This window comes from Triturus cristatus, chromosome 1_2, assembly GCF_964204655.1.
Source record: "Triturus cristatus chromosome 1_2, aTriCri1.1, whole genome shotgun sequence".
In the NCBI taxonomy this organism is placed as follows: domain Eukaryota; kingdom Metazoa; phylum Chordata; class Amphibia; order Caudata; family Salamandridae; genus Triturus; species Triturus cristatus.
In genome coordinates this window covers 21288134-21313947 of record NC_140580.1, presented here as the reverse complement: position 1 = coordinate 21313947, position 25814 = coordinate 21288134, and the positions used below count along the sequence as shown (strand labels likewise).

General features: G+C 49.5%; 1 protein-coding gene across 2 annotated transcripts in view; it reads left to right on the top strand.

The window, feature by feature from the left end:
• Positions 1-1496: 1496 nt before the first annotated feature.
• The window catches only part of DENND2D (DENN domain containing 2D), a 736340-nt gene continuing 712022 nt past the window's right edge, over positions 1497-25814 (top strand). Inside the window, exon 1 of one of the 2 annotated variants that reach the window (XM_085600175.1) lies at positions 1497-1797. In XM_085600175.1, coding sequence (XP_085456301.1) covers positions 1737-1797 — 61 coding nt within the window. In that variant the 5' untranslated portion in view covers positions 1497-1736. The remainder of the gene's footprint in view (positions 1798-25814) is intronic. The other variant, XM_085600177.1, reaches the window with a different exon arrangement.

The following is a 25814-nucleotide window of genomic DNA, read 5'->3' as shown; positions in this document are numbered from 1 at the left end:
GACATTCCTTCTCTCCTACTTTGCATGCTTCTTGAGGTGGCCTTATACACGGCACCAGCGAGGCCACGAGCTACAAGGCATGCCCCCCCCCAATCCTAGTGCACCTAGATTGAAGACCGAGTTGGCAGCTGCAGCCAGGCCAAGAAAGAGGACTTCAAAACCAGGAAACAAACCCAGGGCGAGAGGCCCCAGACATTGCAGGCGTGCCAAATCGTACTTAAAAGATCAGCAGACAAAGACTGTGATAGGGGAGCCCAATATAATCTCGAGAAGGGAAGGAGTCAGGGAGCCCTTAACACAGAGCACCAGTGAAGGCCAGGCCTCTCAGGGAGCGAGGAGAACAAATTATCCATAAGGGAGGGACGCCCTGAACTAGAGAAGCATGGACTGTCAACTCTTGGAAATGAGAGGTAAAGAGAGAGACAGTGCATAATTCAAGAAATAAGAAGCACAGGGGCCCAAAGAATTTCTTAGGGGTCCACTGCAGGAGCAGCTGAATGCTGGAGTACCTAGACTTGTGTATAACTAATGCCTGTTTTTCTAACCCCCCCCCCAAACTGCTTGTCTCTTTCTCTCCATCTTATAGATTCATTTTCGATTATGCCTTCTCCTTTTTACAGTTTTACTATCCTTCTTCTTTTTCCGCCTTTATCTCGTACTCTGTCTGAATAATGAAAAATGTGTCCCAGTCCTCTAAAAAAAGAGCAGAACACTATGTTTACAATCCAAGGCTTTAGTTTTAGGTATCTTTGTTTTCAAGTGTGTTCATACAAAGAGGTCCACTGAGGCATATCAATACTACAGCTCCCATAATGCACCAAGTGGTTAAATCACCTTAGCTGCCATGGTTTCAGATTGCTATGTGTGACAGTTTCATAATTTAATCGTAATTATGAGTCAGTTTTAAGATCTTCTTAGATTTTTCTTTGCCCAAATGGGTCTAATTTCTGATATATGTTTCCCTCGTCTTCATTGCTTGGTTTTTGCTTGTAAGAAAGTGTCACTCTTACTCGTTGAAACATCACTCATAATTATATTGTAATTATGAAAATGTCACACATAGCAATCTGAAACCTTGGCAGCTATGTAAGGCTTTGGAAGCAGCTTGAAGGAGGCACTTTCTTTGCCTATGTTGCCCCTGAGACCAAACACTAGCCGTTCAACTTACTTCTACAACCCCCAATTCCTCTTTGACCTGAATGAGACCACGCTTTTGAAGGTCTGATTTCACTCGCATTTTTTATGCATTGCCTTTCTGTTCCTGCGCTCATGACTGCTGTGACCGTGGGCTCCTTCTTTTCCTTCAACCTTACTCCTGCGCAATATGCAAATAAAGGACTGAATCCTTAATAGAGAGTTTCCTGATATTGTTGACGTTCCCCTACTACAAAGGGGTAAGACAAGTACGCCAATTTAAAATTACGATTGAATTTACTTGATAGCACCACGTCAAAAAGTTCACCACGTTTTGCCGGCTTGTGGATCCTATGCATATCGGCTCCAAACAGGGAATCCCCAGGGCACGTCCTGAAAGGTGAAGAGAAAACGAAAGCAGCGCGCGCCCCTTGGACGCGGAAGTGGTGCGCGCGGCGCAGCTCTGAGGTGACAGAGTCAGCTGAAAGACGGCAGCGTGTAGCACTTCCGCGTGCGGGGTGCGCAGGGTGCCTGAGCACCTTTTGTTCGGTGCGGAGCGGGTCACAGGTGAATCGGTGCCGGGCGCTGCAACGGACAGGATTATGGCGCAGTTTGCCAACTTCCTGAGGAACAGCTTCAGGCGCAGGTCCAGTGCGGGCAGAGGTGAGTGAGTACGGCAGGTGCCGGGGTTGGGCGAACTGGGACACGGAGGATTTCCGCTGCCCCCTAAAGTACACATTGTCCCTTCGCTCTTTGATATCCGTGTTGTCCCTTGCCCATTTTAATTGGAGTGTATATGTCGCGCTAAGCTTTTATACCGTAATTCCATTTATACAGCGCCTTTCTGCCCCCTGTAAAGCCAAAAGCGCTTCTATGTTGTACTATGCCCTCTGCTAAGTTTGCCAACTCTTAGCGCTTCTACTATTGGAACGTGCCCAGGTTCTCAACTATCATATTATTTACTGTTCACTTAAGGTGCGTGCTCTTTTATCATGTTATATGCTTCTCCACACAGTTGTGTTGCCAAATGACTCGGTGAAACCGGGATACAACCTTTCATTTCACTATGATTTCTTTTGTGTGTTTTTGCTCACTTGTGTTGAAATAGTACTGCAAACCCCAGAGTGCACTTGATTATTAAATGAAAACTCAGGCCTGAAAACAGGGTTTGGAGTGGCATAGACTTCGTTTGCCAACTTTTGATACTAGACTAAATTATGCAGAACTAAAGTTATTGGAATGCATCCTGCGTAGTCAGCCGTTACATTGACACCTGTTTTTCACCTAAAGTACAATAGTTACGTGATCACTGTAACGCGTTAAAGATCTTCTTCAAGGGGGTGACGCTTTGCAAGTAGGATCTGCAGGGGCTACGTTTGATTGTATTACTGTGGCATCCTCCTGGAGCTCGAAGAGGTGTTATCTGGAGCTTGATACTACAACTTGAAACCAAGCTTTTTCCATGCTACTGCTTCGCTACAATTACATTGGACTTGTATTTGTGTCCTGTTTTTCTTGCAAATACTTATGTTTGTATGTCTGTTTCTCTACGAGAGCGCACAAGGTGGTTTTGAAAATCTAATAAAATAATAAATCACAAAAAAAGATTTTTAATGTTGAAACATTTTGGTATTTTCCGCTTTTCCAGGTTCATTACTTTTCATGGCATGCCATGTATATTACACTGACGACCCACACACAACGAAACATGTCTGGGAACATCTTGAACAGCTGTCTCCTCCCACCTGGTGGCTTACGGGAGCACGACGCTGAAGCTAATAATTGTTTGGGGTGAGAGGTGGTGCTCGTCGACTGATTTGTTATAGGTTCAAAATGGTTATATCATGGGTGACATTTTCAGCCTGTACTTAGTTTTATTTTTTTAGCAAACATCCCTGGGCATGCTGGAACTTGTAGGCTACAGTCAGTTATTGCTGCAGTGCTGAATCCTAATTCATGTGCAAATCAGTTGTTCTTCTGAAGGTGTAGGTACCAATGCCAGGTACATAGAATCCACATGTTTAGCTGTCATGTTCCACGTGTGCCTCAGAGAGCGAGGATTTTTCTTGAGGCAATTTTAGTGGCAGAGAGCGATTGATTTTCGTAACAACGTAAATATTCTTGCCACTTGTCCAGACTTGTAAGGGCATTTCTCAGGCAAGGCACGATGCATGTGCGTAGTCCCCCCTCCCCCCCCCCCCCCCCCCCCCGCAAACATGGGGAGCCCCTGTGCACGCGGCAAGGGCTGGGTGAGAAGTTCGTAAGCGCCTATACAGAGATTCTTCAGTTCTCCATGATATAGCTTTTTGTTGACAAAATATTCCTGATGAAGTTGCGGAGGTGTTTTGAGTAAAAAAATGAAAACAGCAGGAGGAAGCAAAAATGTATCATGTCAAAAGATATAATGATTTCGTCGTTAATAGTAAAACAAACGCTATATGTAGAACAAGTTTTGCATGTTTTATTATTGCTCAATGTAAACTATGTACTTGCTAATTCAGGCAGGGATTGGCATAGACCCACACATTTTACTAGGCATTTTAAAGTCTAGTGTCTGCTTCATGTCAAGTAGCGTTTAAATTGCCTCATAACGAGCCACTCGCATATATTTAACTGTCACGCTATGACGAAGATGTGTTTAGCATAAGAAGCAGGTCGAACTGGCCTATAGGCAGGGCCACTGGAATTAAGCGACACGAGAAGTTCAAAGTAGGCAGGAGAGTTGACTATATTATGGCTCAAGAAAAGGCAAATTATGCGCCATATTGTTCACATTTTGTAACAGTGTTGCATTATTTTGTCATTTATTCCACAATAATAGTGGGCAAAGGTTTTACCTCATTAGTAACAGTTTAACTCTCCTACAGCAATAGGCAACTGAAAGGTGAGTGACTATACGACTTTCATTAAGAGTCAGTCAGTCAGTCAGTCAAAATTACTTTATTCGGCTCATATCAAGAGCCATAAAAGTGCAAAACATCACAATAAATACAATATATATTACATTTAAAATAGATATGTGCACATGATTGAAAAACACTACATTAAAATAAGACAAGGTCGGGTTTGCTCATGAATCACAATCAATTTTAAAAACAAGACTAGGACCACTTGATTTTTTTCCTTAATCTCATCGCGATAGTCAAAAAATTAGCAATGTTAAAAATCTCCCAAGTAGTACTTAGCAGCTGGAGATACAAAAGGGCAGGTTTGACTTGTCTAAATCCCTTATTCTTGATAAGGGGGATGATGAATTTTCTGCGGAGAGGGGACAAATGTTTACAAAAAAAGATAAGATGAACAGTATCCTTAAGAGAGTATCTGTCACATGAACAGATCTCTAAGTCCCTGTCCTTCATCCATCCTGCGGAATCGGAGAACAAAAGATGATATTTGTTCAGTCTAAACCTTGTCAATAAAAAGCGATGATTCATATTGTTCACAATGGTCAGGTAAGGCTCAATGCTGCATGTAGTAATTAATAGCTGATGGGCGTTTACTGTAGGTTTTATTAACTCCCTTTCTTCTCTGGCTAAAGTGGTTCTGCGCTTATATATATCTTTTACCCAATTAAGGTCTCCCTTTGATAGATTATTGGGATTATCGAATATATCTGGGCGACCTATATCGTCACTTAAGTTCTTAACATAACGGAGCCATGGGATGGCCCTTCCGAACTCAAGTGATAAACAGTCTGTTATGATTTCGCGATTTAAATCGAGTTCCGGATTTAGCCAGATTGAAAGCCATTTTAATAGGGGGGCTAAAGCTATCCGATCAGTTAGGTAACCAACCCCACATTCTTGGTGTACAATATAACCCGAGGTGGCCTGGGGAAGCGATAGAATCGATTTTAAGAACTTGTCCTCTACCACCTGAAGTTCCTTCACATTTTTAAAACCCCACAGGTCTGCACCATACATGGCTATGGAAATGCATTTAGCTGCATAAATGTTCAGTATGGCTTGCATGGGTTTCACCCCCAGTTTACGAGCAAAGTCCAGAACGCCTATGATGGATCTAGCAAAGGCATTACGTTTTGCAACTAATTGAGGGGCCCAAGATGACTTGTCATCAAAGATGACACCCAAGTATGGGAAGCTGGTGATTCTAGATAAAACGTGGCCCTCACAAAGCATGGTCTTTATTTTCTTGGGTTTACAACCTACAGTCATAACGTGAGATTTAGAGAAATTCACGCTTAGGTCAAGTCTTTTCATGAAGTCGGCAAATGTGTCTAGAAGACTTTGAAGCCCTACTGCTGTGCGCGCTAACAGTGCAGCATCGTCTGCATATAATAGTGCAGGGATTTGATACTTCCCAGCCTTAGGAATATCTTTACAAGACTCTGTTAAGGCAGTGGCAAGGTCATTGATGTAAAGTGTAAAAAGGAGGGGAGCTAAAATACAGCCCTGTCTTACACCATTGGAGATTCCGATCTTACCAGTGCAGTTACCCAATCGGTCGTATCTGACAGTTGCAGAGAGATCTCTATGGAGATCTGCTAGGAAGTGGACAAGATTTTCGTCTACTCCCTGCTTGAGAAGGAGTTCCCACAATTTCGACCGATTCACTCGGTCGAAAGCCGAGGATAAGTCCATGAAGGCCAGGTATAACGTCCCTTTCTTAGCTATAGTGTATTTACCTATTAAGAGGTAAAGATTCAAGCTTTGGTCTATGGTGCCACGGCCCTTACGGAACCCATATTGTAGGCACGAAAGGGTGTTGGTATCCTCCAGCCAATCTGTTAATTTGCCCAAGACTACACGCCCCAGGACTTTAACTGCGGAATCGATGAGTGAGATGGGGCGGTAGCAACTAGGGTCCCCTCTGTTACCCTTTTTAAAAATGGGTATGATCACGGACTCGGACCAAGTGTCCGGAATGCCTGCGACACAGACCCTGTTAAAAACGTTCAGCAAAACTATAGACCAAGTCTCAATGTCTGATTTAAAAAGGTCCGAGGGGACGCCATCGGGACCCGGAGCCTTATTGCTCGTCATCTTGCCGATGGCCTCAACCACCTCGCCCTTGGTTACGAATAAAGTATATTGTTTTATAGTGGGAAGAGGGGGATTTAATCCGCCGTTCATACCCACTTCGTAGACTGACTTGAAGTGAGAGTGCCACTGGTGAACCCCAATACCGCAATCTAATTGAGTATTACAGGGATCGCGAAAGAAAGGTTTATTGACAACAGACCAGAACTTAGCACTGTTGCGAAGGACGTCAACGGAAGAAAGTTCCTCCCAAGCGTCCTCCCGGATCTCCTTTTTCCTGGTATCCAAAATTTTAGTATAATCTTTCCTAAGTTGGACTATGTTAGACCGATTCAAAGGTTTACTGCTCAAGGCCGCCCTCAATTTTCTGTTGGCCAGGGAACAATTTTTGTCAAACCAGCCTAAATCTGCCTTGTCCTTTGTTTTCGCTGGGCACCGGAGATCAGCTGAGATCTGGGAGCAGATTGCGGAATACGCCCCTAATACTTCCAAGTTCCCTGCTTCCAGGTCAAGGCAAGTGGTCAACTCAGGGCCAACCTTCTTTTTCAGATTTGCAAAAAAATCATCGGGGATAACTTTATCCCATCTGATTCTGCGATCCTGATCAGTTGGACGAATGTGAGATTTGTCCGTTCTATCGTCGACTATAGCAGGCTGTAAAAAAAGATCAGACAGGATTAGGACCACGGGATTATGGTCACTAAAATGTGTCCAGACTGCCGAATATTCCTTGGTCGAGTTCCTCAATCCTGAACTGATAAAGATATAGTCGATCACAGAATATTTCCCATTCCCTTTAAATGTTGGGATGTTCTCATCCGCCATGGCAGGGAGTAACAAGCCATGGTCAGCGAGAGTTGTTTCCAAAAATGCACCCTGTGAAGAGTGCTCAAAGTGGGCCTCCCGTGATTCAGTTGGGCCTAGAGGATCCACCAGATAGCATTTTTCTAGGCATCTGTGGATGTTAAAGTCGCCCATGATAATGATAGGACATGTTGTCTCAATTTTCTCTCTAAAATTAGTCAAAAAACAATGTAATGCGGTAAGATGGTCAACCGTGGTGTCTCTATAAAAGGAATTATAAAAATTAACAATTAAAAAATTACTGCCCCCATTGAGGGAGATCTGAACTGCCAAACAGTTACATGAACCTGTATCGAGTTGAGTCAGCGAGCCGGGAATGCTAGCTGAGATCAGGGTGACCAAGCCTCCCTTGGCCCTCCCCATATGAGACGGTACAGCAGGAGCGAAGAAGCTTTTATATCCATCTAAACTCAGAGAGTTGTCCGTATCCCAGGTCTCTTGGAGACAGATAACTTCGCCTGAGGCGATAAGTTGTCTCCAGGCCGGGTCATCTGACTTATTTCTTAGCCCTGCTATGTTCCAAGAGACCAATTTGGTTAGAGGGCCTGTGGGACCGTTACAGGCACTATTAACTGTCAAAAAAACCATGTCTGAGGTTGCTGACTGAGTTTCAGGCACTATACTTAGTTCTAGCTGCCCTAGTCACTCATTGTCATCCAAGGAGGATAGGGCAGAATATCTATTAGAGATAGGTACGCGATAATCAAAGTGTGTGCTGCTCTTTTGGAAATTATCGGTCATCCTTGGGTCAGGAGCGGGGGGATAGAAAAAACCCAGGGGGAAGACATTAACATAATCATGATGAACTCTGGCAGAACCTGCCTGCCTTAGAATGTCCTCAACCAACCTGGGAGATCTAAAACTTATGACAATGCAGTCACCATCTAAGCACTTGTTAGTCTTACCCACCCAAGGTACACGTCTAATCATCAAAAAGTTATTGTGTAGATGTTGCCCCAATACAGTTTTGTTTGACAAATAGTGAAGGGCTTTGTTTTTTAATGAGGACCAGTGTTCGCTGTTCCCGTCCACGAGCTTTGGAACATTAGCTAAAATAATAGAATAGGGGCAGGCCTCAGGAGGTAAGTGTAGTGTCAAGTCCCTCCCTGGGAGCCGATCCGCTGAACTGATCCTCCCCCTTGGGTTCAGCTTGAGTGTTACCCTACCCTGAGATATGGCTTCAACAGTAGGGGGTTGGGAAATGGTAGGAGAGCCTATAGCTGGTGCAGTGCAAGGAAGTATAGGTTGCTGGTGTGTAGTAATCATAGAATCCAGCATGTTGTCAACTATGGTTGTGCACGCATTAAGGGAATTAACTACCGCAGGTCTTGGATCAGCATTTAAAACCTTAGTTTGAAGGTGTGACTCGATTTTAGTGATGCGGTCCTCTATTCGTTTCAAGATGGCCATTAACGGTACAGTAAATAGCTTGAGGCGAGCGTCAATAGTGGACGCTATATCTGACCCTATACACTTGTTACCGATATCGGGGCCCTGAGGTGTACAATGGTTGACTCCCCCGCACGATGACTCACCAACTAGGCAGGGAACACTAAGGTTAACCTGGGGCAACCCCTGTTCAGGATTACTCTTTCTGGGGATTTTTGCCTGTTTCCGTGCTCCCAGGGAGTTAATAGCCTTTCTTTTACTTGCCGTGGTTTTACCCCCCTTAGATGGCTGATTAGAAACGCCTCTTGATTGTCTAGTTCTGACAGCTACCGGAGAGGGGACAGGGCTAGGGTTAGGTAACAGGGCAGGTATAACTAAGGAGGTCTCCACCATTTCTGACCCATTCTGAGACATACAAGGGTTGGCATCGTCGGGGGGTACAGCGGCTGCAATGGTCGTAGAAGGAGTACATGATGCAACTAACCTGGGGGGTTCAAGTGATAGTCTACGTTCCACTGACGCTATTTCTTTTACTATGGCAGATTCAGCGTGTTTTAGGTAACTATCAAGGGTCCCCAATCCCCCAGTCCTTTTACATATTTTAGAGCTCATTATCCGCTTTAATGGAGTACAAATGCGAGCCGTGGGGAACACAACCAGCCCCTAAAATCTCCACTTCAATAAATGCAAAAATGTAGTCACAGTTTTACCTAATGGGTGAGGTCCGTTTGCAGATAATAAATGGAGTCCCACGATCACACGCCAAAGGGAAGGGGCCCAGCCCAGCCCAGCCTCACTCGGCCTCTGAGGGCCTAAGAGGGCCCGCCCTTTGCCCGGGCTTCGCCCGGCGCCGCCCGCGCGCGTCCCGCGATGCGGGAGGAGCGTCGCGCTTTTATGCGCCTCCGGGCGCAAGGCACTCTGGGGGCTGTGGTCTCCGGTCTCCGGCCGCGAGAGATGGTGATGGCGGCGGGGAGACACACGGAGAAACGAGGAAGTCCCCGGTAGTGGCGTCAGCAACAGCAGCCCCAAGACACGAAGGAAGGTTCTCCAGCAGGTAGGCAGCGTATGGATTAGACAGGGTTCCCGCTCTGTGTCACGAGCGTCGCGCTTTTATGCGCCTCCGGGCGCAAGGCACTCTGGGGGCTGTGGTCTCCGGTCTCCGGCCGCGAGAGATGGTGATGGCGGCGGGGAGACACACGGAGAAACGAGGAAGTCCCCGGTAGTGGCGTCAGCAACAGCAGCCCCAAGACACGAAGGAAGGTTCTCCAGCAGGTAGGCAGCGTATGGATTAGACAGGGTTCCCGCTCTGTGTCACGAGCGTCGCGCTTTTATGCGCCTCCGGGCGCAAGGCACTCTGGGGGCTGTGGTCTCCGGTCTCCGGCCGCGAGAGATGGTGATGGCGGCGGGGAGACACACGGAGAAACGAGGAAGTCCCCGGTAGTGGCGTCAGCAACAGCAGCCCCAAGACACGAAGGAAGGTTCTCCAGCAGGTAGGCAGCGTATGGATTAGACAGGGTTCCCGCTCTGTGTCACGAGCGTCGCGCTTTTATGCGCCTCCGGGCGCAAGGCACTCTGGGGGCTGTGGTCTCCGGTCTCCGGCCGCGAGAGAGGGTGATGGCGGCGGGGAGACACACGGAGAAACGAGGAAGTCCCCGGTAGTGGCGTCAGCAACAGCAGCCCCAAGACACGAAGGAAGGTTCTCCAGCAGGTAGGCAGCGTATGGATTAGACAGGGTTCCCGCTCTGTGTCACGAGCGTCGCGCTTTTATGCGCCTCCGGGCGCAAGGCACTCTGGGGGCTGTGGTCTCCGGTCTCCGGCCGCGAGAGATGGTGATGGCGGCGGGGAGACACACGGAGAAACGAGGAAGTCCCCGGTAGTGGCGTCAGCAACAGCAGCCCCAAGACACGAAGGAAGGTTCTCCAGCAGGTAGGCAGCGTATGGATTAGACAGGGTTCCCGCTCTGTGTCACGAGCGTCGCGCTTTTATGCGCCTCCGGGCGCAAGGCACTCTGGGGGCTGTGGTCTCCGGTCTCCGGCCGCGAGAGATGGTGATGGCGGCGGGGAGACACACGGAGAAACGAGGAAGTCCCCGGTAGTGGCGTCGGCAACAGCAGCCCCAAGACACGAAGGAAGGTTCTCCAGCAGGTAGGCAGCGTATGGATTAGACAGGGTTCCTTTACTGTGCTGCAACGTTACCGCATTTTTATAAAAATAAATTGTGTAAAATTTGCCGATTATACAGCAAATGATGGATTATGTGGCAGATGTGGCAAGTCCATATTTTGCAAAAAAACACCGCAGCCTTAGAATCACATCATTCCAGTGGCCCTGCTTATAGGGCAATCTGGCAGTGTCAGAAAGGCTGGTCTGCTAGGTCAGTGTGGGGGCTGGTTTCTTTTGTTGCTGTTTGTGGGCGTGTTTTATGGCCTGATGGGCCTGATTTTACTGTTAATTTCCCTTTGCCAGAAGCAAGTAAAAATTCATGCAGTATACCGTAACTTGGAAAACACTTCTACAGCATCTTATTGCTCGAATATTATTTTCCTAGAACAACCTCCCCCTCCACACTGCCCCTTCTCTGAAGGACTTCAAAGAAGCAGCTCAAGACCTGGCTCTTAGACCGAGCCTTGCACAGCCAGCCAGCGCCTGGAGGCCCCCCGGAGTGTCTAGCTGCACTATACAAGACCTTCTGATTGATTGATTGACCTTAATTAAATGAATAGATGAGGATTTTGGCAAAACAGGAACAAGTTGGTTTCATTAAACGCTGCAGGTGAGAGAGTATCGACAGAGGCACATCCGAAGACAGACAGAGGCACATCTGAAGACAGTCTTAGATTTCAGATGATTTGGCCACACATATATATTTGTGGGTCCAATAAAAATTCAATATTCTTTTGATAAGCATCATAGTTATAAATAACCAGAAAAACCATCTGCTAAGGGGGACACAGATGGCTCTCGACCTCGTGGAGTGCTAGTGTGGGCTAGAGTGTGCGTGTCCAGATGTCCGGTGTGGTAAGTGCGTGATCACCTCATGCGGTGTGCATGTCGTGTCCTGATTGTCTGAGTATTCCTAACTAAATGTGGCATCTAACTTTGTGGTATTTTGGGAACGTGTGGCTTTGGCCAAACGTGTTTTATTGGGGCCAATCTCCTTGGGCCTGTTTGTGGTGTGATGACTTATCTGTGGGATCGATCAGGATTTTCCATGGGTGCGCCTTTGTGTTTGTCTTTGGGATAAGTGTAACTCCACCTGTGACCTGTCAATCGGTAGGCTTGGGTTTGGGTTGCAGGGCTTGTCTGACCATGTATCTTTGACATGGGATTGTAGGGGAGGTCATCTCAGTTGAATCCAACAGCAATAGCAGCAATAGCAGTAGAGTGCAGTAGAGTGGAGTGGCATAGTGGACTAAAGTGTAATAGCGTGCAGTAGCATGTTGTATAGTAGTGTGGAGTGCACTAGAGTGGACAGGTGTAGAGTAAAGTGTTATAAATTGGAGTAGTGTGTCGTACAGTGGAGTATAGCAGTATAAAGTAGAGTAGAGGGCCGTACAGTGTAGTGTAGGGGCATAAAGTAGAGTACAGTATGATACTAGAGTGGACAGGTGTAGAGCTGAGTAAAGTGTTCTAAATTGGAGTGGCGTGTTGTAGAGTGGAGTGATGTGTTATAGAGTGTTGGAAGTGTTGTAGAATGGAGTAGAGTGTTGTACAGTGGAGTATAGCAGTATAAAGTAGAGTAGAGGGCTGTACAGTGTAGTGTAGGGGCATAGAGTGGATTACAGTATGGTATAATGGTATGGTATATGGTGACACGCTCCACCACTTGCAGGGCTGCTAATGCAGGCGTCTCTGCTGACCTGCCGCCATGATGAGTTTTTCGGCGCGGACCGTCGGCCAGAGCTCCGGGGCCTTGAGCTGAGGCTCCCCTCCGCGCAGCTGTCTCCCTCTTCCTCCCCTGTAAAGCTGGCTGTGGATCTACGAACCGGCTGGGGTGTTTGGCCGCTCCTTAGGGTAGCTCCGTGAGCCGCTAACATTATCCTGCGGGATGCTGCTTCACTTTGCCACACTTCACTTTCGGACCCCTTCAGAAGCCTCATGAGTATCTCCTGGCGCCGCCGGAGGACGAATCTCCCAGGAATAAAGTGGCTGCAGATCTCTTTGGAGAGACATAATGCGGACCGACCCGCGGAGCGGAAAAGGGATGGAGCGAGCACGACAACTGGATTAGCTTCGGGCCCGCGTGAAATTGGCAGCTCGAATGAGTGAGTTAGGGGCAGTATGGCGGGAATACCCTCCCCACAACCGCAGCACATAGAGGGTTTTTCCGGGAACCGGCGCCTGTTCCCCTTTTGCCGCAGAAATTGCTGATCTTTGCTGCGCGTGGTAGTGCCCACTGTTCGACCAGAGCCCGAGAAGGCCAGGAGGGGAAGACAAATGCAATTTTGTCACATCGCATCTGCTCCAAAATGGCCGACACTCCCGACCACAGTGCTTTGAGGCTCTTCTGTACTCTTCACGGAACGTCTGTTTCCCGTTGGAGAAAGCCATTTGTGGCCCTCCACTCAAGGTAACCCCCTGTTCTTTAGTTTAACCTTTGTTGCGCTGTTCTCGCCCCTTGTGACGATCGCTCCTGAGACACTGCCTGTACCTGCCTGACCTTAAAATGGCGACCGAGTTTGCTCTTCGATCCACGTCTGACTGCAACTCACCGCAATATTCTGTCTCCTGTGTAATTGCTGATTTCCTTGTCTGCCTTGCTCTCTGAAGAGCATGTCAGAAGTTATTGAGGAGATTGGCCCTGGTTTCCCCCTTGACCGTCATCTACCCAGCCTGACATTGGGCACAGTTTTTCCTCGTCTCCTTGCTATGGCTCCTCCCCCCCACCCCTACAAACTCTCACAACATTGCTTTTGTTTACTGTACCTTACTATGCTCTTGTAACTGATGTAACCTGCAACGCAACAATCCTCTTGTAAAGCGCTCTGATACCTCAGGGTCTAGCCGTCTCCCACCCAGCCGAACTTCAGACACAGTTACTTCCTCGTCTCCTCGCTGTGTCTCCAGCCCCTCCTCTTCCCTCCTTCATTCTTTGCTTGCCTCCCCTATTCCTTTCCTCTCTCCCCTGAATCTCTCTCCCCCTGCCTGCCTTGTTTATCCTTATTGCTATGCTCCGCTTAATCTCCCTCCCTGTCGCCCTTTTACATTACCCCCTTACCCTTCTACACGCCATGAACCAACGGATGTAACTTGTAATTGATGTACCTTCTGTAACAATGTGTAACTTGTAACCTATGTAACCCTACCAGCCTGACTCCCTAAAATGGCCCCCATAAGTATGCCCTTGTTCAAAGCACTCCTTCTCCCCTTGTTGGGGATGGATCCAGCATTTTTGCCCTGGAGTCTGGGACCCTTCTGAGAGAGTCCACAGTGACAAGGGAGTCACACATAGTGGAGGACTGGGATTGATCCCCTTACCACTGGGAACCATCTCCTACCCTGACGGACGTCGGACACTGTGTTCACGCTGGGTTTTCTACCCCCTCCCCCTCCTCTTCCCTCCTTCATTCTTCTAAGTGTGCCCGTGACCAAAGCACTCCTCTCCCCTTGTTGAGGAGGAATCCAGCATCTATGCCCTGGAGTCTCAGCGACCCCGCTGAGAGTCCACCGCGACAAGGAAATCGCACATAATGGAAGACTGGGAATGATCCCTTTACCGCGGGGAGCCATCTCCCACCACAGCCGGACTTCAGACACAGTTTCTTCCTAGTCTCCTCGCTGTGTCTCCTACCCCCTTCCCCACCCCTTCCCTCCTTTATTCTTTGCTTACCTCCCCTATTCCTTTCCTCTCTCCCCTGAATCTCTCTCCCCCTGCCTGCTTTGTTTATCCTTGTGCCTATGCTCCAGTTAATTTCCCTCCCCGTCGCCCTTTTACATTAGCCCCTTACCCTTCTACACACCATGAACCAACGGATGTAACTTGTAATTGATGTACCTTCTGTAACAATGTGTAACTTTTCACCTGTGTAACTCTCCTCATGTAAAGCGCTCTGATACCTCCGGGTCTAGCCAGCGCTATATAAAACTCAAGTAAATAAATAAAAATGATACAAGTTTGCGTGTGTGTGCACGTGTAACATGGCGGTCATTGATATAATATTTACTGATATTCTCATTATTATACATACAGTTGTTACATCGTATGTCAACATTGCATTCACTGATATTGACGTCATTATGTGGGCATAAGTTACAGTGTACATCGCTGGATTTACTGATATTAATTAACATCACTGTGTGGGCATAGTTTACAGCATACATTGGTATTGCATTTACTGGTATTGACATTATGGGGCCCGCATACATTACAGTGTACATCAATCTTGCATTTATTGGTACTGCTGCAGCTGTGAGTGCATACATCCGGTTGTACATTGCCATCTTATTTATCAATCTCAACAATCTGTTTACAAGTTCAAAACTGCCCCGATATACAGATGTGAGCTGCATTTTTAGCTATCTGATTTTGGTGGCCGGGCTTATTTTCTGTCCCTTTCCAACCCTGCATAAGAAGGTGTTGATTCCAGCAGCCTGAGTGTGTGACTACAGATTAACACCAAAATCTGCTTTCAGGTAATAGGATAGATGGAAGGGATGTATTAAAAGTAGTCTACTTATTTATTATCAGAACATGTTACTGGTATGCTCAAGAAGGCAGCATTATACAATTTGCACATGCCATGGTTGGTGGTTAGTACTCAGGCTCCCCACCCAGAGACTGAAGTGGGCAGGGTCTGCGGGGAGTGACGTGCCCATACTTTTTTGATTTAACAAAAACAGCTCCCCTACTATTTGTTAAAAAAATAAATAAAGCTACCCCCGGAATGGTTGATTCCGAGAGTTGAGATGTCACAGACTGGAAGGGAAAGGTGGGCGTCTCCTCTGCTGTGAAGCCAAGGGAGGGACAGGGAGCTAAAGAAGAAGCCTGCCTTCCTGGCAGGATGCCTGCTACCTTAAAGAAATGTAAATGTGTTCAATAGCTTAATATGTAAATGCACGTGGCAGCTAGATTGTCTCTATTTGATGGAGTCACATGAGGAGTCATGGTGACAAAGATGTATTCTTTTTAAGAGGTGTAATGTAAGGGTGTTACCACTTGAGTTCTGAAGAGCGCGCTTTTAAAAGACACTTATAAAAATGTCTGCACTTGCTACCGTACTTCGTTTTCTGTCCTAAACCGAAATCACTCTGCAGTGCATTTCTTTTGATTCGTTCACCTTGAAATTATTTTTCATTTAAGGTGTGTGCATTATTTTGCATTGTTTGTCCTGAAAGTGAAAGACAAACTAAATAGTTACAGAATATTTTGTTCTGTTATAGCCCCCCCCCCCCCCCCCCCCCGCACTGCCTCACACTCCCTGATCCTGATTCCATTGCACTCAGGATCACAATTCCCATCCTTCTTTAAATGCACTTCGTCTGCTGTCACTCCCCCCCTCCTTCCTCACCCTAAATATTATGTGATCTGCAGCCTGCATTACTCTTCGGTTCGTCAGTACAGAACCAGTACATGGACTTTGTCCATTTTAGGCTGTTAGTGACATTTCCTAATATATTTTCTGCATATAATTTGATCAGGAGACAGAGCTCAGCAGCATAACATGTTGCAGAAGGAAGGGGAAAATAAGCTTGCTTAGCCAGCGCTCTCTTTTCTCTTTGCCTCTCCCTCGCTCAAATTCCTTTCAGTCCCTCTTTCCTATTGTCTGTAATAAAAAAAAAATAAAAAAAAAACTGTAGTGGGGAGGAGGGGCACACAGTATTGCGTTGGGGCCTCCTAATGCCCTAATCTGGCCCTGCTTGAAAGCTGTTTCTTAATGCTCCAAGCGAAAGCAGTGTTCACACGTCCCTTCTCCCTGAATCCCAGGATCTGTGTGTGTGGCAGTCAGGTGAGTAAGTAAGCGAAGGGCACGCAGCTAGGAATGCTGCTATAAGCACAGGTGCAGACGTGACTGTTGTATGTTTGTGCTTCTCTCAACATGGCCACCTGGGGTCATTAGGCCTTCCTTTGTGTTCTCACTTCCTCAGCCTCTCAGAATACCTGTTAGTGTACTAACTTGTACCAGAGTGTTCCACTCTTGTCAGTTGATGGTCTGGTCAGCTGGTGAGGTGTGCGCTCGGCTGTGTCCTTAAATAAATCTACCTGTAACTTAAATAGAAGTGCCCAGATTCATTTACAACAATTTGGCGGCGATTTGGCTCACCAGACCAGAGAGGGAACGTCCCCTCCACAGCCTCGAGCAACACCTCGCACCAAGAACCCATAAGCAAAAGAAACAAGAAACCCGAGAAACGAGAGAAAAGTAGAAAAAACGAAACCAATAACAAGCATTTACAATGCAATGGTCTCGGCAATATCATAGGTAGAGCTATTGGTATTGCTCATTATTTTTTTATCATTATTGTATCCCTAAATAAATGGCATTGTCTTTTCTATTGGCATTAGCGTTTTGTTTTGCATTGCATATGTGATACCTATTGCATTAGCAGAGAGAGAGTGAGGTAGTGAGATAGAGAGAGTGAGGTATTGAAAGAGAGAGTGAGGTAGTGAGAGAGAGTGAGGTAGATAGAGAGTGAGGTAGTGAGATAGAGAGAGTGAGGTAGTGAGTGATGTTGTGATGTAGTGAGATAGAGAGAGAGAGGTAGTGAAAGAGAGAGTGAAAGTGAGTTAGTGAGATAGAAAGAGTGAGGTAGTGAGATAGAGAGTGATTGAGGTAGTGAGTGAGAGAGAGTGAAGTTGTGAGGTTGTGAGCTAGAGAGTGAGGTAGTGATGTTTTGAGAGAGAGAAGTTGTGAGATAGTGAGGTAGTGAGATAGAGTGGAGTAGTGAGGTAGAGAGAGTTATGTAGTGAGAGAGAGTGAGGTAGTGAGGGAGAGGGATGTTGTGAAGTAGTGAGATGTAAGCAGAGTGGTGTTGTGAAGTAGTGAGATGTAAGCAGAGTGGTGTTGTGATGTAGTGAGATAGATAGAGGTAGTGAAAGAGACAGTGAAAGTGAGTTAGTGAGATAGAAAGGCGCAGTAGCGACCCCCAGCTCCCCAGGCGAAGACGAGGAGGTTCTTGGCGCAGTGGCAGGGTAAGGGCTTAAGCAGCGGGGGAGCGGATGCGGTCCGGCGGCTAGATTGCCGACCTTGGTGCGGGAAACCAGAGTTCGACACTCGGGGTCGCGTCCACATCTCGTGATCCTGGGTAAATCACTTAACCCCCCCTCGTGCCTGAATGCGCAACGTAACCGGCACGCATGTAAAGCGCTCCAATACCTTCGGGCGAGTTCGCGCTATATAAATAAAAAAAAAGTTAGGACAAGTACTCTACTAAAGCTGGCTCCTATTACTCCTTAATGTGCACCGGCATCCTCTCATTCCGAATGCACCGATCGCAAAGGAGTCTCCCCCGAGTGGAATGCTAAGTGGGCGCCATTGGTGCGGAGGGCGCAGGAGTCGGTGGAACAGATGCAAGCTAACCCCCCCTTGTGCCTGAATGCGCAACGTAACCGGCGCGCATGTAAAGCGCTCCAATACCTTTGGGCGAGTTCGCGCTATATAAATAATTTTTTTTAAAAAAAGTTAGGACAAGTACTTTACTAAATCTGGCTCCTATTACTCCTTAATGTGCACCGGCATCCCCTCGTTCCGAATCCCCCGAGTGGAATGCTAAGTGGGCGCCATTGGTGCGGAGGGCGCAGGAGTTGGTGGAACAGATAGTAACAAGCACACCACTGCCTTTCTCCGAGGCGAAGCGCAGCGGCGGTTTTCAGATTCGGGGGCGTGGCTAAAAAGTGGAAAGAAGAGCAGGGAACACGCCCCCGAATCTGAAAAAGACGGAGCCTATTTGGAGGGACGGCTCTCTCCTCCAATAGCTGGCCTCCGTTTAGGAAGCCAGCCAATGGAGGAGAAGCAAAAAGAGAGGCGGGCTAAATAGCCACTCTAAGAATCATTAAATTTCCGGTTCTGCCTTCGGCAGACCGGACGGTCCCTCGACCTAAAAAACGAAGAAGCAAGCACCTCATGCGTCACTCGCTCCAACCGTGAGTCAACTGCTGGTCTATTTATGCTTTGAAGGTGCCGAGCGAGGGCAAAGATCGAATCGCACCCCGTTGTTTGGCAGTGATTGATATCGTGAGGTGAATCGATCAGGAGCAAAGATCGGGCCCCGGTGTTGTCTGATGGTGTTTCACAGGGATGATTTGCACTAAGACGACACTTTACAGAGGGAACACACGGCATCAGCAGATGTTCTGGATCCTGCGGCTATGCTCTGCTTATGACCACAAAATGATAAGAAAAAGAAAATACATCGGCGGCACTCCTGACGTCACTCTTTAAAACCGTGAGTCAGTTACCGAGTGCGCGCGCTTCCTTCTGCATGCGCAATCTCTGCATGATGTAAACGTTGCCAGGTAACAGCGTCACCGGTTCCTTCTCCACGCGCGGTTTCTGCATCATCAAAACGTTGCCCAGCAAACGCTAAGAGATGGGGCCTGGCCGCGAAGCACAGCCTCCGGCTAAATTTTGGCTCCTTTCCGTCTTCTCCTCACCCTGTCTGCTGCCGATTTAGAGGTGTATGAAGCGAAGCAGGTCAGTTCCGCTAAGAAAGCAAACCTGTTGCTTTGGTAATTAATTGCTTTTATACTGAAAATGCTTTGATGACTTGGCCCACCTAATTTAAGTTTTCAAATGGCAAACTTAATTGAAAGGTGAACAATGTTTGCAACAGTGAAAATTATTATTCCGCCAGAGACAGTAGGCAGCGGAAACAGCAGTATTCAACAACCATCTTAGTGCCAATATCGGCAATTGTAGTCACATATACACACATGATACATCAATAAACCACACAACACTTTGTAAGTGGAGAAATATTGCTGCAGGTTTATTAGCATAACCTATATGCAAACATGGTGGGTTATCTTACGGGCGATCCCAGGGCAGGCCAACACCTATGCCGCCTGCCCGTCTGATAAGCCTAAATTACACCGTGGCGGTCGCCAATTGGTGTATACCAAATCTTGGGAGGGGCCACCCCTCCCATCCGTGGACCACCAGTCCACTCGCTTACTCACGCCCCCCCCCCCGAAGAGGTGGGCGGAGCGTTCATGGCAGCTCCCGGTTGCTCAGACCCACAACCGTCCGTAGGACTAACGGGGCGCCGTAGTTCTTCCAGGGGACAACGCTAAGACATCCCTGGGTATCCTGGCTTAGCACCACGCTGTGCTGCTGCATGAAGTACCCCTTGGTATCTGCAGACTCTGGATCGCCCTGTAACTCCTCCACAGCCTTGGGAGTGGCCACCGTCACTACCAGGGCCCCCCCACCCAGGCACCCTTTCTTACTTACAACCTGCTGCTGCCAAGGCCACGCCTAGGTCAAGAAGGAATAAATCCATGCCCAGTCTTGAGAGGTGCACCCCATCCCCCTCCAGGCACCCTGTGGACTTGGCGTGTAGTAGACCATGCCTAATGAAGCCAAAACCTCTTTGCTCCGTGAAGCTGCGCATGGCGCGGTTGACTTTCCTCCGTGAAACCTCCATGGCGTCTCCTGAGCGTGCTCCTCTCCAGACAGCCCGTGGTGTCATTTCTGACCACCACAGTTCTCATGACCCCAGGGTATTGCTCAACTGGCAAAACGTGTTCTTCATCTCTTGGAGCAAAGTTCTCCTCCCTAGTGTGGTCAGGTCATTTCCTCCCAAGTGAATCACCAACAGATTCGGTGGAGGCCACCCCCCCCCCCCGAGTCTCTGCTTCAGTTTCCTGGTCATTTCACTCCAACACATGCCAGGGTAGCCCAACCACGTGATGTCCGTGTCGAAGAAGCCATTATGCCATTTTCTGACCTCCGCCCACCGAGCCAGTCTCAAGATTCTTGAATGGCCAATTACCCACACTTTGGTTCCTGATAAATAAAGAAATGATGGTTTGAAATTATTTATTGTATTGGTGAACACACAGCACATCACATCTAAATTACACATAATACAACACGGCAAACGTCGGAGTGGCCTAGGCCCCACTCAATATTCCAAATTACAATGATCCAGTGGAGGTGCCCCGAGCACCCGCTCCGCACACCACGCCTAGGGCCGGATGTACCGTTTGTAGCACTGAGACTCCCAGTGCCCTACTTGCTTGATACTTTACGTTGACCTCCCCGCTAGGAATGCCGTGGTTGCTGCCCCGATTCTAAAGGAGTGGCTGCTGAACTTTTTGGTCCCGTCTGCCTGCCCTGACAACCGAAGGCAAGCCTGCAGGATGTAATCGACTTGAAACCTAGTGACCGGGATCCCATCCTTATGCACAAGTAGGTATCCCGCCCCCACCGGGCGAAGGGCCAGGTAGGCTCTGACCCAAACTATAGGACAGTATCTGGCTTCTCCCAGGCTTTGCAACAAGATCAACCTCCTCCGCCCGGATTGGTCTGTTTTGGACTGCCTCACTACTATCTTGAGACAGCCCGAGTCTAAGTCTATGTCTTTGATGTTCAAGGCCACCCCTGAAGTGTCTGACTTGGATAGCGCCACCAATTTCCCAATCCTAAAGGCCCAAAGAAAGCCAGTGCGAAGCAGGCAGAAAATAGGGTAGCTTCGTAACCCGAGTGGGTGGCCATAGTCATGTAGTCGAGCATCCCTTGAAGGATAGGGTAGCCAATGGGAGACCTGATGTCAGGCGAACGCGGTTCATTCCTAGCCCACCCCTGCAGTGCAGCTTTAATCACAAAGGCTTTGGGGGGGTCGAACTGTCCCCTTAACTTGGCGTGGTGGCTAATGGCGGACAGGTGACCCACAATCCATGGGTGCGATTTTCCCCCATCCTTGGCCCACAACAGGAATTGTTGCACTCTAAGTTCCATAACCGCCCGGTCCACCTCCCATGCCCCGGTGATCGTAGTTCCACTTCAGCAGCAGCCACAAGTGTGGCGGGAAAGGGGTCATCTCTTCTCTCGCTCTCGGCCAGGCCTCCCGGAAGCGGTGCCACTGAAATCGAGAGAGCGCGTCAGCGGCTACATTCAGAACCCCTTGGATGTGCCTAGCCCTGCATTCCACATTGTTTTTTAGGCATGCCCTCATTAGCTCTCGCAGCAAGCACAAAACCAGGGGACAACTAGCTGACTGTATTGATGGCCTGTACCATGGCTAAGTTATCTGACCAAAACAAGACTTGCTTTGCTGCCAACGCCCTAGGCCATAAGTGAAAGGCTATAACTATGGGGAAGAGTTCCAGTACCGTGATCTTGGACGTGATCTTTCTCTTGTGCCATGCATTCGGCCACTTCTCTGCACACCACTCCTTGTCCATGATCACGCCGAACCCTTCCCTGCCTGACGCATCTGAGAAAAGCGCTAGTTCTGTGTTGCTGGCCCAGGGCTCGCGCCAGATGACCGACCCATTGATTTTGTCCAGGAAATCAGCCCACATGAGTAGGTCTTCCCGCATGCCTCTGCTCAGCTTGACCATGTGATGCTTCTTTTTCACAGGGGCTGTGGCTCTAGCTATCCTGTGTGCAAAAACCCTACCTGCGGGGATTACTCTGGCAGCAAAATTAAGTTTGCCCAGGAGGCTCTGGAAGAAAGCCAGTGCCACTGCTAGCGTAATCTGCTGTCCCAGGTCACGCACTTTGTCTACTGGCAGCCTGGCTTCGCCTGCAACCGTGTCCAGTTCTATGCCTAGGAAGGTGAGGACCTGCGCTGGACCTTCTGTCTTTTTGGGGGTTAGGGGGATGCCAAGCTGCTGCGCTAGTGTCTGAAATTGCGTAAGAGCTGCCTTGCATTCATGGGTGCCATCCCTTCCGATGAATAGAAAGTCGTCTAAGTAGTGGGAGACCCCTACCACCCCATAGGAATGCTGTAACGCCCACTGCAGAAAGGAGCTGAAAGCTTCAAAGAAGGCACAGGAGACCGCGCACCCCATGGGTATGCACTTGTCAAAGAAGTACAGGCCGTCCAGCTTGAAATCCAGCAGGTGTTGGCTGCTTGGGTGCACTGGTAGCAAACGGAAAGCTGACTCAATATCTGCCTTTGCTAACCAGGCTCCTTTGCCGGCCCTCCTGACAAGGTCCAGAGCCACATCCAGCGTACAATATGACACAGAGCAAGCGCCCTCTTGGAGCCCATGGTTCACAGAGTCCACCTCCGGGTATGGTAAGTGGTGGATCAGTCTGAAGGTCCCTGGCTCTTTCTTGGGTACCAGCCCCAGCGGGAAGACCACAAAGTTCTCTAGCGGAGGCTCCCTGAACGGACCCGCAACCCTCCCCAGTATTAGTTCCTTCTTGACTTTCTCATGCAATACCTCCGGGAGGTCCCTGGCTGATTTGAGGTTGTCTGCCTCCTTGCAGGACAACGGGCCTACGAATGGGATAATGAAGCTTTCGGAGAACCCCTTCAGCAAGAGCGCGCTGTCAGTTTTGTTGGGTTACTTCCTAAGAAATTGTAGCATGTTGCCCAGGTTAACTGGGGATGGCCCCTTGCAGGCGGTGGATGCGGATGAGCTGGTGGGTACCAGGGGCCGGAGACCCTTGTGGCAGGAAAGAAATGGGAGCGAGCTGCTAGGCGGCGAGACCGGACTGGGAATGGGGGGGGGGAAGCGACTGGGGGTGGCTGAGCTGCCTCAACTGCCCTGTTTAAAAGAATCAGCTGGTTTCTTGTCCTGCTTGGACTGGCACGTGGTCGCAGCGTGACGGCCCCCGCATTTGCTGCACACGTGTTGAAACCTGCACTTGCTCCCCCACGAGCATGCGCCTGAGTTGAAAAGGTTGCACGTCCCTGGCGAAACTCTCCTGCCCCCCCCTGCCACCTCCCCTGCGCGCCCCCCGAAAGGACTGCCTGAAGGGTTTTGGGCTGGACTGGCTGGTCCCTGGCAGAGCGCCCCCTCCCCCCGTGACCTTAGGCTGGGCGACTGTGCTATGCGCTCCCCGGGAACCCATGTGGTCCATCCACAGCTGGACCTCTTTTTGGTCCCATTCCATTTCTGGGCATATGGCCATCCTCTTCCTGAATTCCCGGTCGTAGTTGAGCCACCCTTCTCCCCCCCCACTTCTGTGCCTCGGTGTGAATTAACCTTTAGTACAGGACCAGCGCCTGCCCTTGCTCGGGGAATTTTTCAAGGATGACGGAGTGAAGGATGGAGAAGACGGTCAGCCAGGTGTCAATGGATTTCTCTGGCCATTGCTGGAACCTGATCTTCTTGTCCTCCTCTTTCCCCCCCAACCCTCCGAGCATCTTGGCCGTGTTGGCCCTACAAAAGTAAAGAAAATATATCCAGAAATTCACGCCTCCAAATAAATTCTTTAACTGCCACGGGCACTTCCCAAGACAACGAGCTGTGACCTGACAGTAGAGGAGCGTGGGTGACCGCCTTCTTAGTTGTTGCCGGCAGGACTGACACTGGCGTTGACGAGATCCCGAGCTGCGGAGTGGGGGGAGGAACGCCTGCAGCGGGGGTGGGGACCGGCAGGGGGGGTGACGGCACTAGGTTGCACAGCCGGTGGCTCCCCCCCAACTGACTGCTGTTGCTCCCCCCCCCTCCCAGTATGGGACCTGGCCCAGTGGGCCCCGCAGGCGCAGCCGCCAACCTGGAGGCCACCTCTGGTCCTGCTGCTACCACCACTAAGCTCTTGCCTGTGTCGATGCGGGAGGAACTCGCTAAAATGGCCAACTCAGTGGCCTGCATGCCTTTTCCTTGTAGCGCCCATACATTAGTTGCCGAGGTCAAGCCCCCGCCCACACAGGCTGCAGGTGAGGTTCCCCCGGATGTTCCAGCCCTCGAGAGGCCAGCTCTGACCTCCTCCATGAAGCTCTTCAGAGTGTCATTGAGCTTACCCAAGTCCTCCGTGGTAGCAAAATTCGTTTGAGATGGGCCGACGATCGTAGGGGGGACAGTTCCTACAGACACAGACACGGACTGCGGTGCGGGCCCGGTTGCACCTCTGGGGATAGGCGCCGGATGACTCCTGGGTGGCGGCGCGTCCGCCGGGAAGTCTTTCACAGTGGCCCTGCGAATCCGCTTGGACCGGGACGGCCCAGCCTCCTCAATAAGCTCCTGCCCCGTGGGAGAGCCACCAGAAATGACCCCTGAATCATCGGGATTGCTTGCCTTCAAGAGGTCCGCAGCCCAGGCCAGGCCCTTGGACTTGGCGAGTTCAATGATGGCCACTAGCTGTGCGTCCTGGGAGGTGCCCTGCTGAGTTTCCTCTACTTGGGACGTCATCGTGAAGAGCGACGGGGTACCCTGGCTATCCATCCCTCGAGATTGGGTCGCCTTAGCCTGAAAAGAGAAAAACCGTCGTGAGCTGCAGCCTACAACAGCTAGAACTGGCACACCACCTCCACAGGTGTCCCTTCTGCGGCGCCCATACCGGCACTTACTTACTATCTTGGTATATAGCTAGAGCGACTGTCGAGTCCGGACCTGCGAGTTTCCAAGATCTGTATTGAAATGAAGAGATTATTAGCTTACAAGCCCCCTCAAACGTACTTCCTCCTATGGCCTAATAACCTTTCACTTGCTCTAGTTGCCCCACCGTTCCCACTGACCCACTTACACTCCATGTCCCTAGCGGATAGTTCCGGCGGCTCTATGGCTCAACGGCGAGATCTGTGAGAGATAAAGAGAGAGGGACTTTCCCCTCCCCCCGCACAAGGCCGAGGCGATGGGCATGGGCACCGTGAAGGCAGGGCTGAACGCAGATTAGACAAAGAATTGGCGCGCTTTACATCGCCCCACAATTACATTACACATTCAGGCACTGGGAAATTGAGCGACTTGCTCAAGGAATGGCGCGCTTTGCTTGGCACCGTAATTGCAATACCATTCAGCGTTCAGGCACTGGGAGATTGGGTGAAGTACCCAAGCTTCACCGGATGTGAACGAGACCTCGAGGCCCGAACCCTGGTTTCCTGCACCAGAGGCGGCAGCGCAGCCGGCGAACCACCTCCTTACCTGCCTAAAGCAGGCATCCACCATCGTGACTAGCCCCTGCACCATCGACGTCATCTGTAGTTGCACCGCGAGCGTCCATGATACACTGAGGGATAGCTCAAATCCCCAAGACGACCGGACGCGGCGTTTGAACTCACCCCTACCGTCCCGCACCACCGATGCGGGTGTGCACGATGCCCGGGTAAAAGTACCTAAAACAATGTGGGGTGGCGGTCATTCCTAAATCACCGTGCGCGGCCTCGGGGCACCCGAGAGCACAGACAGGAGCGGGTACAGGCCGTGTTCACCGCGATCACATATGGCGACCTGGGCGCGCAAGCCCAATGAAATACGCCGAATCGTCGGCTACGTGGGCTCATCCTTGCATGCCTGTTCTGGACAGGGAAATCTAGATATTTCTGCTTCGCCGGAGCTGCCTCGGGGCTGGGCCTAACCCAGAATTCT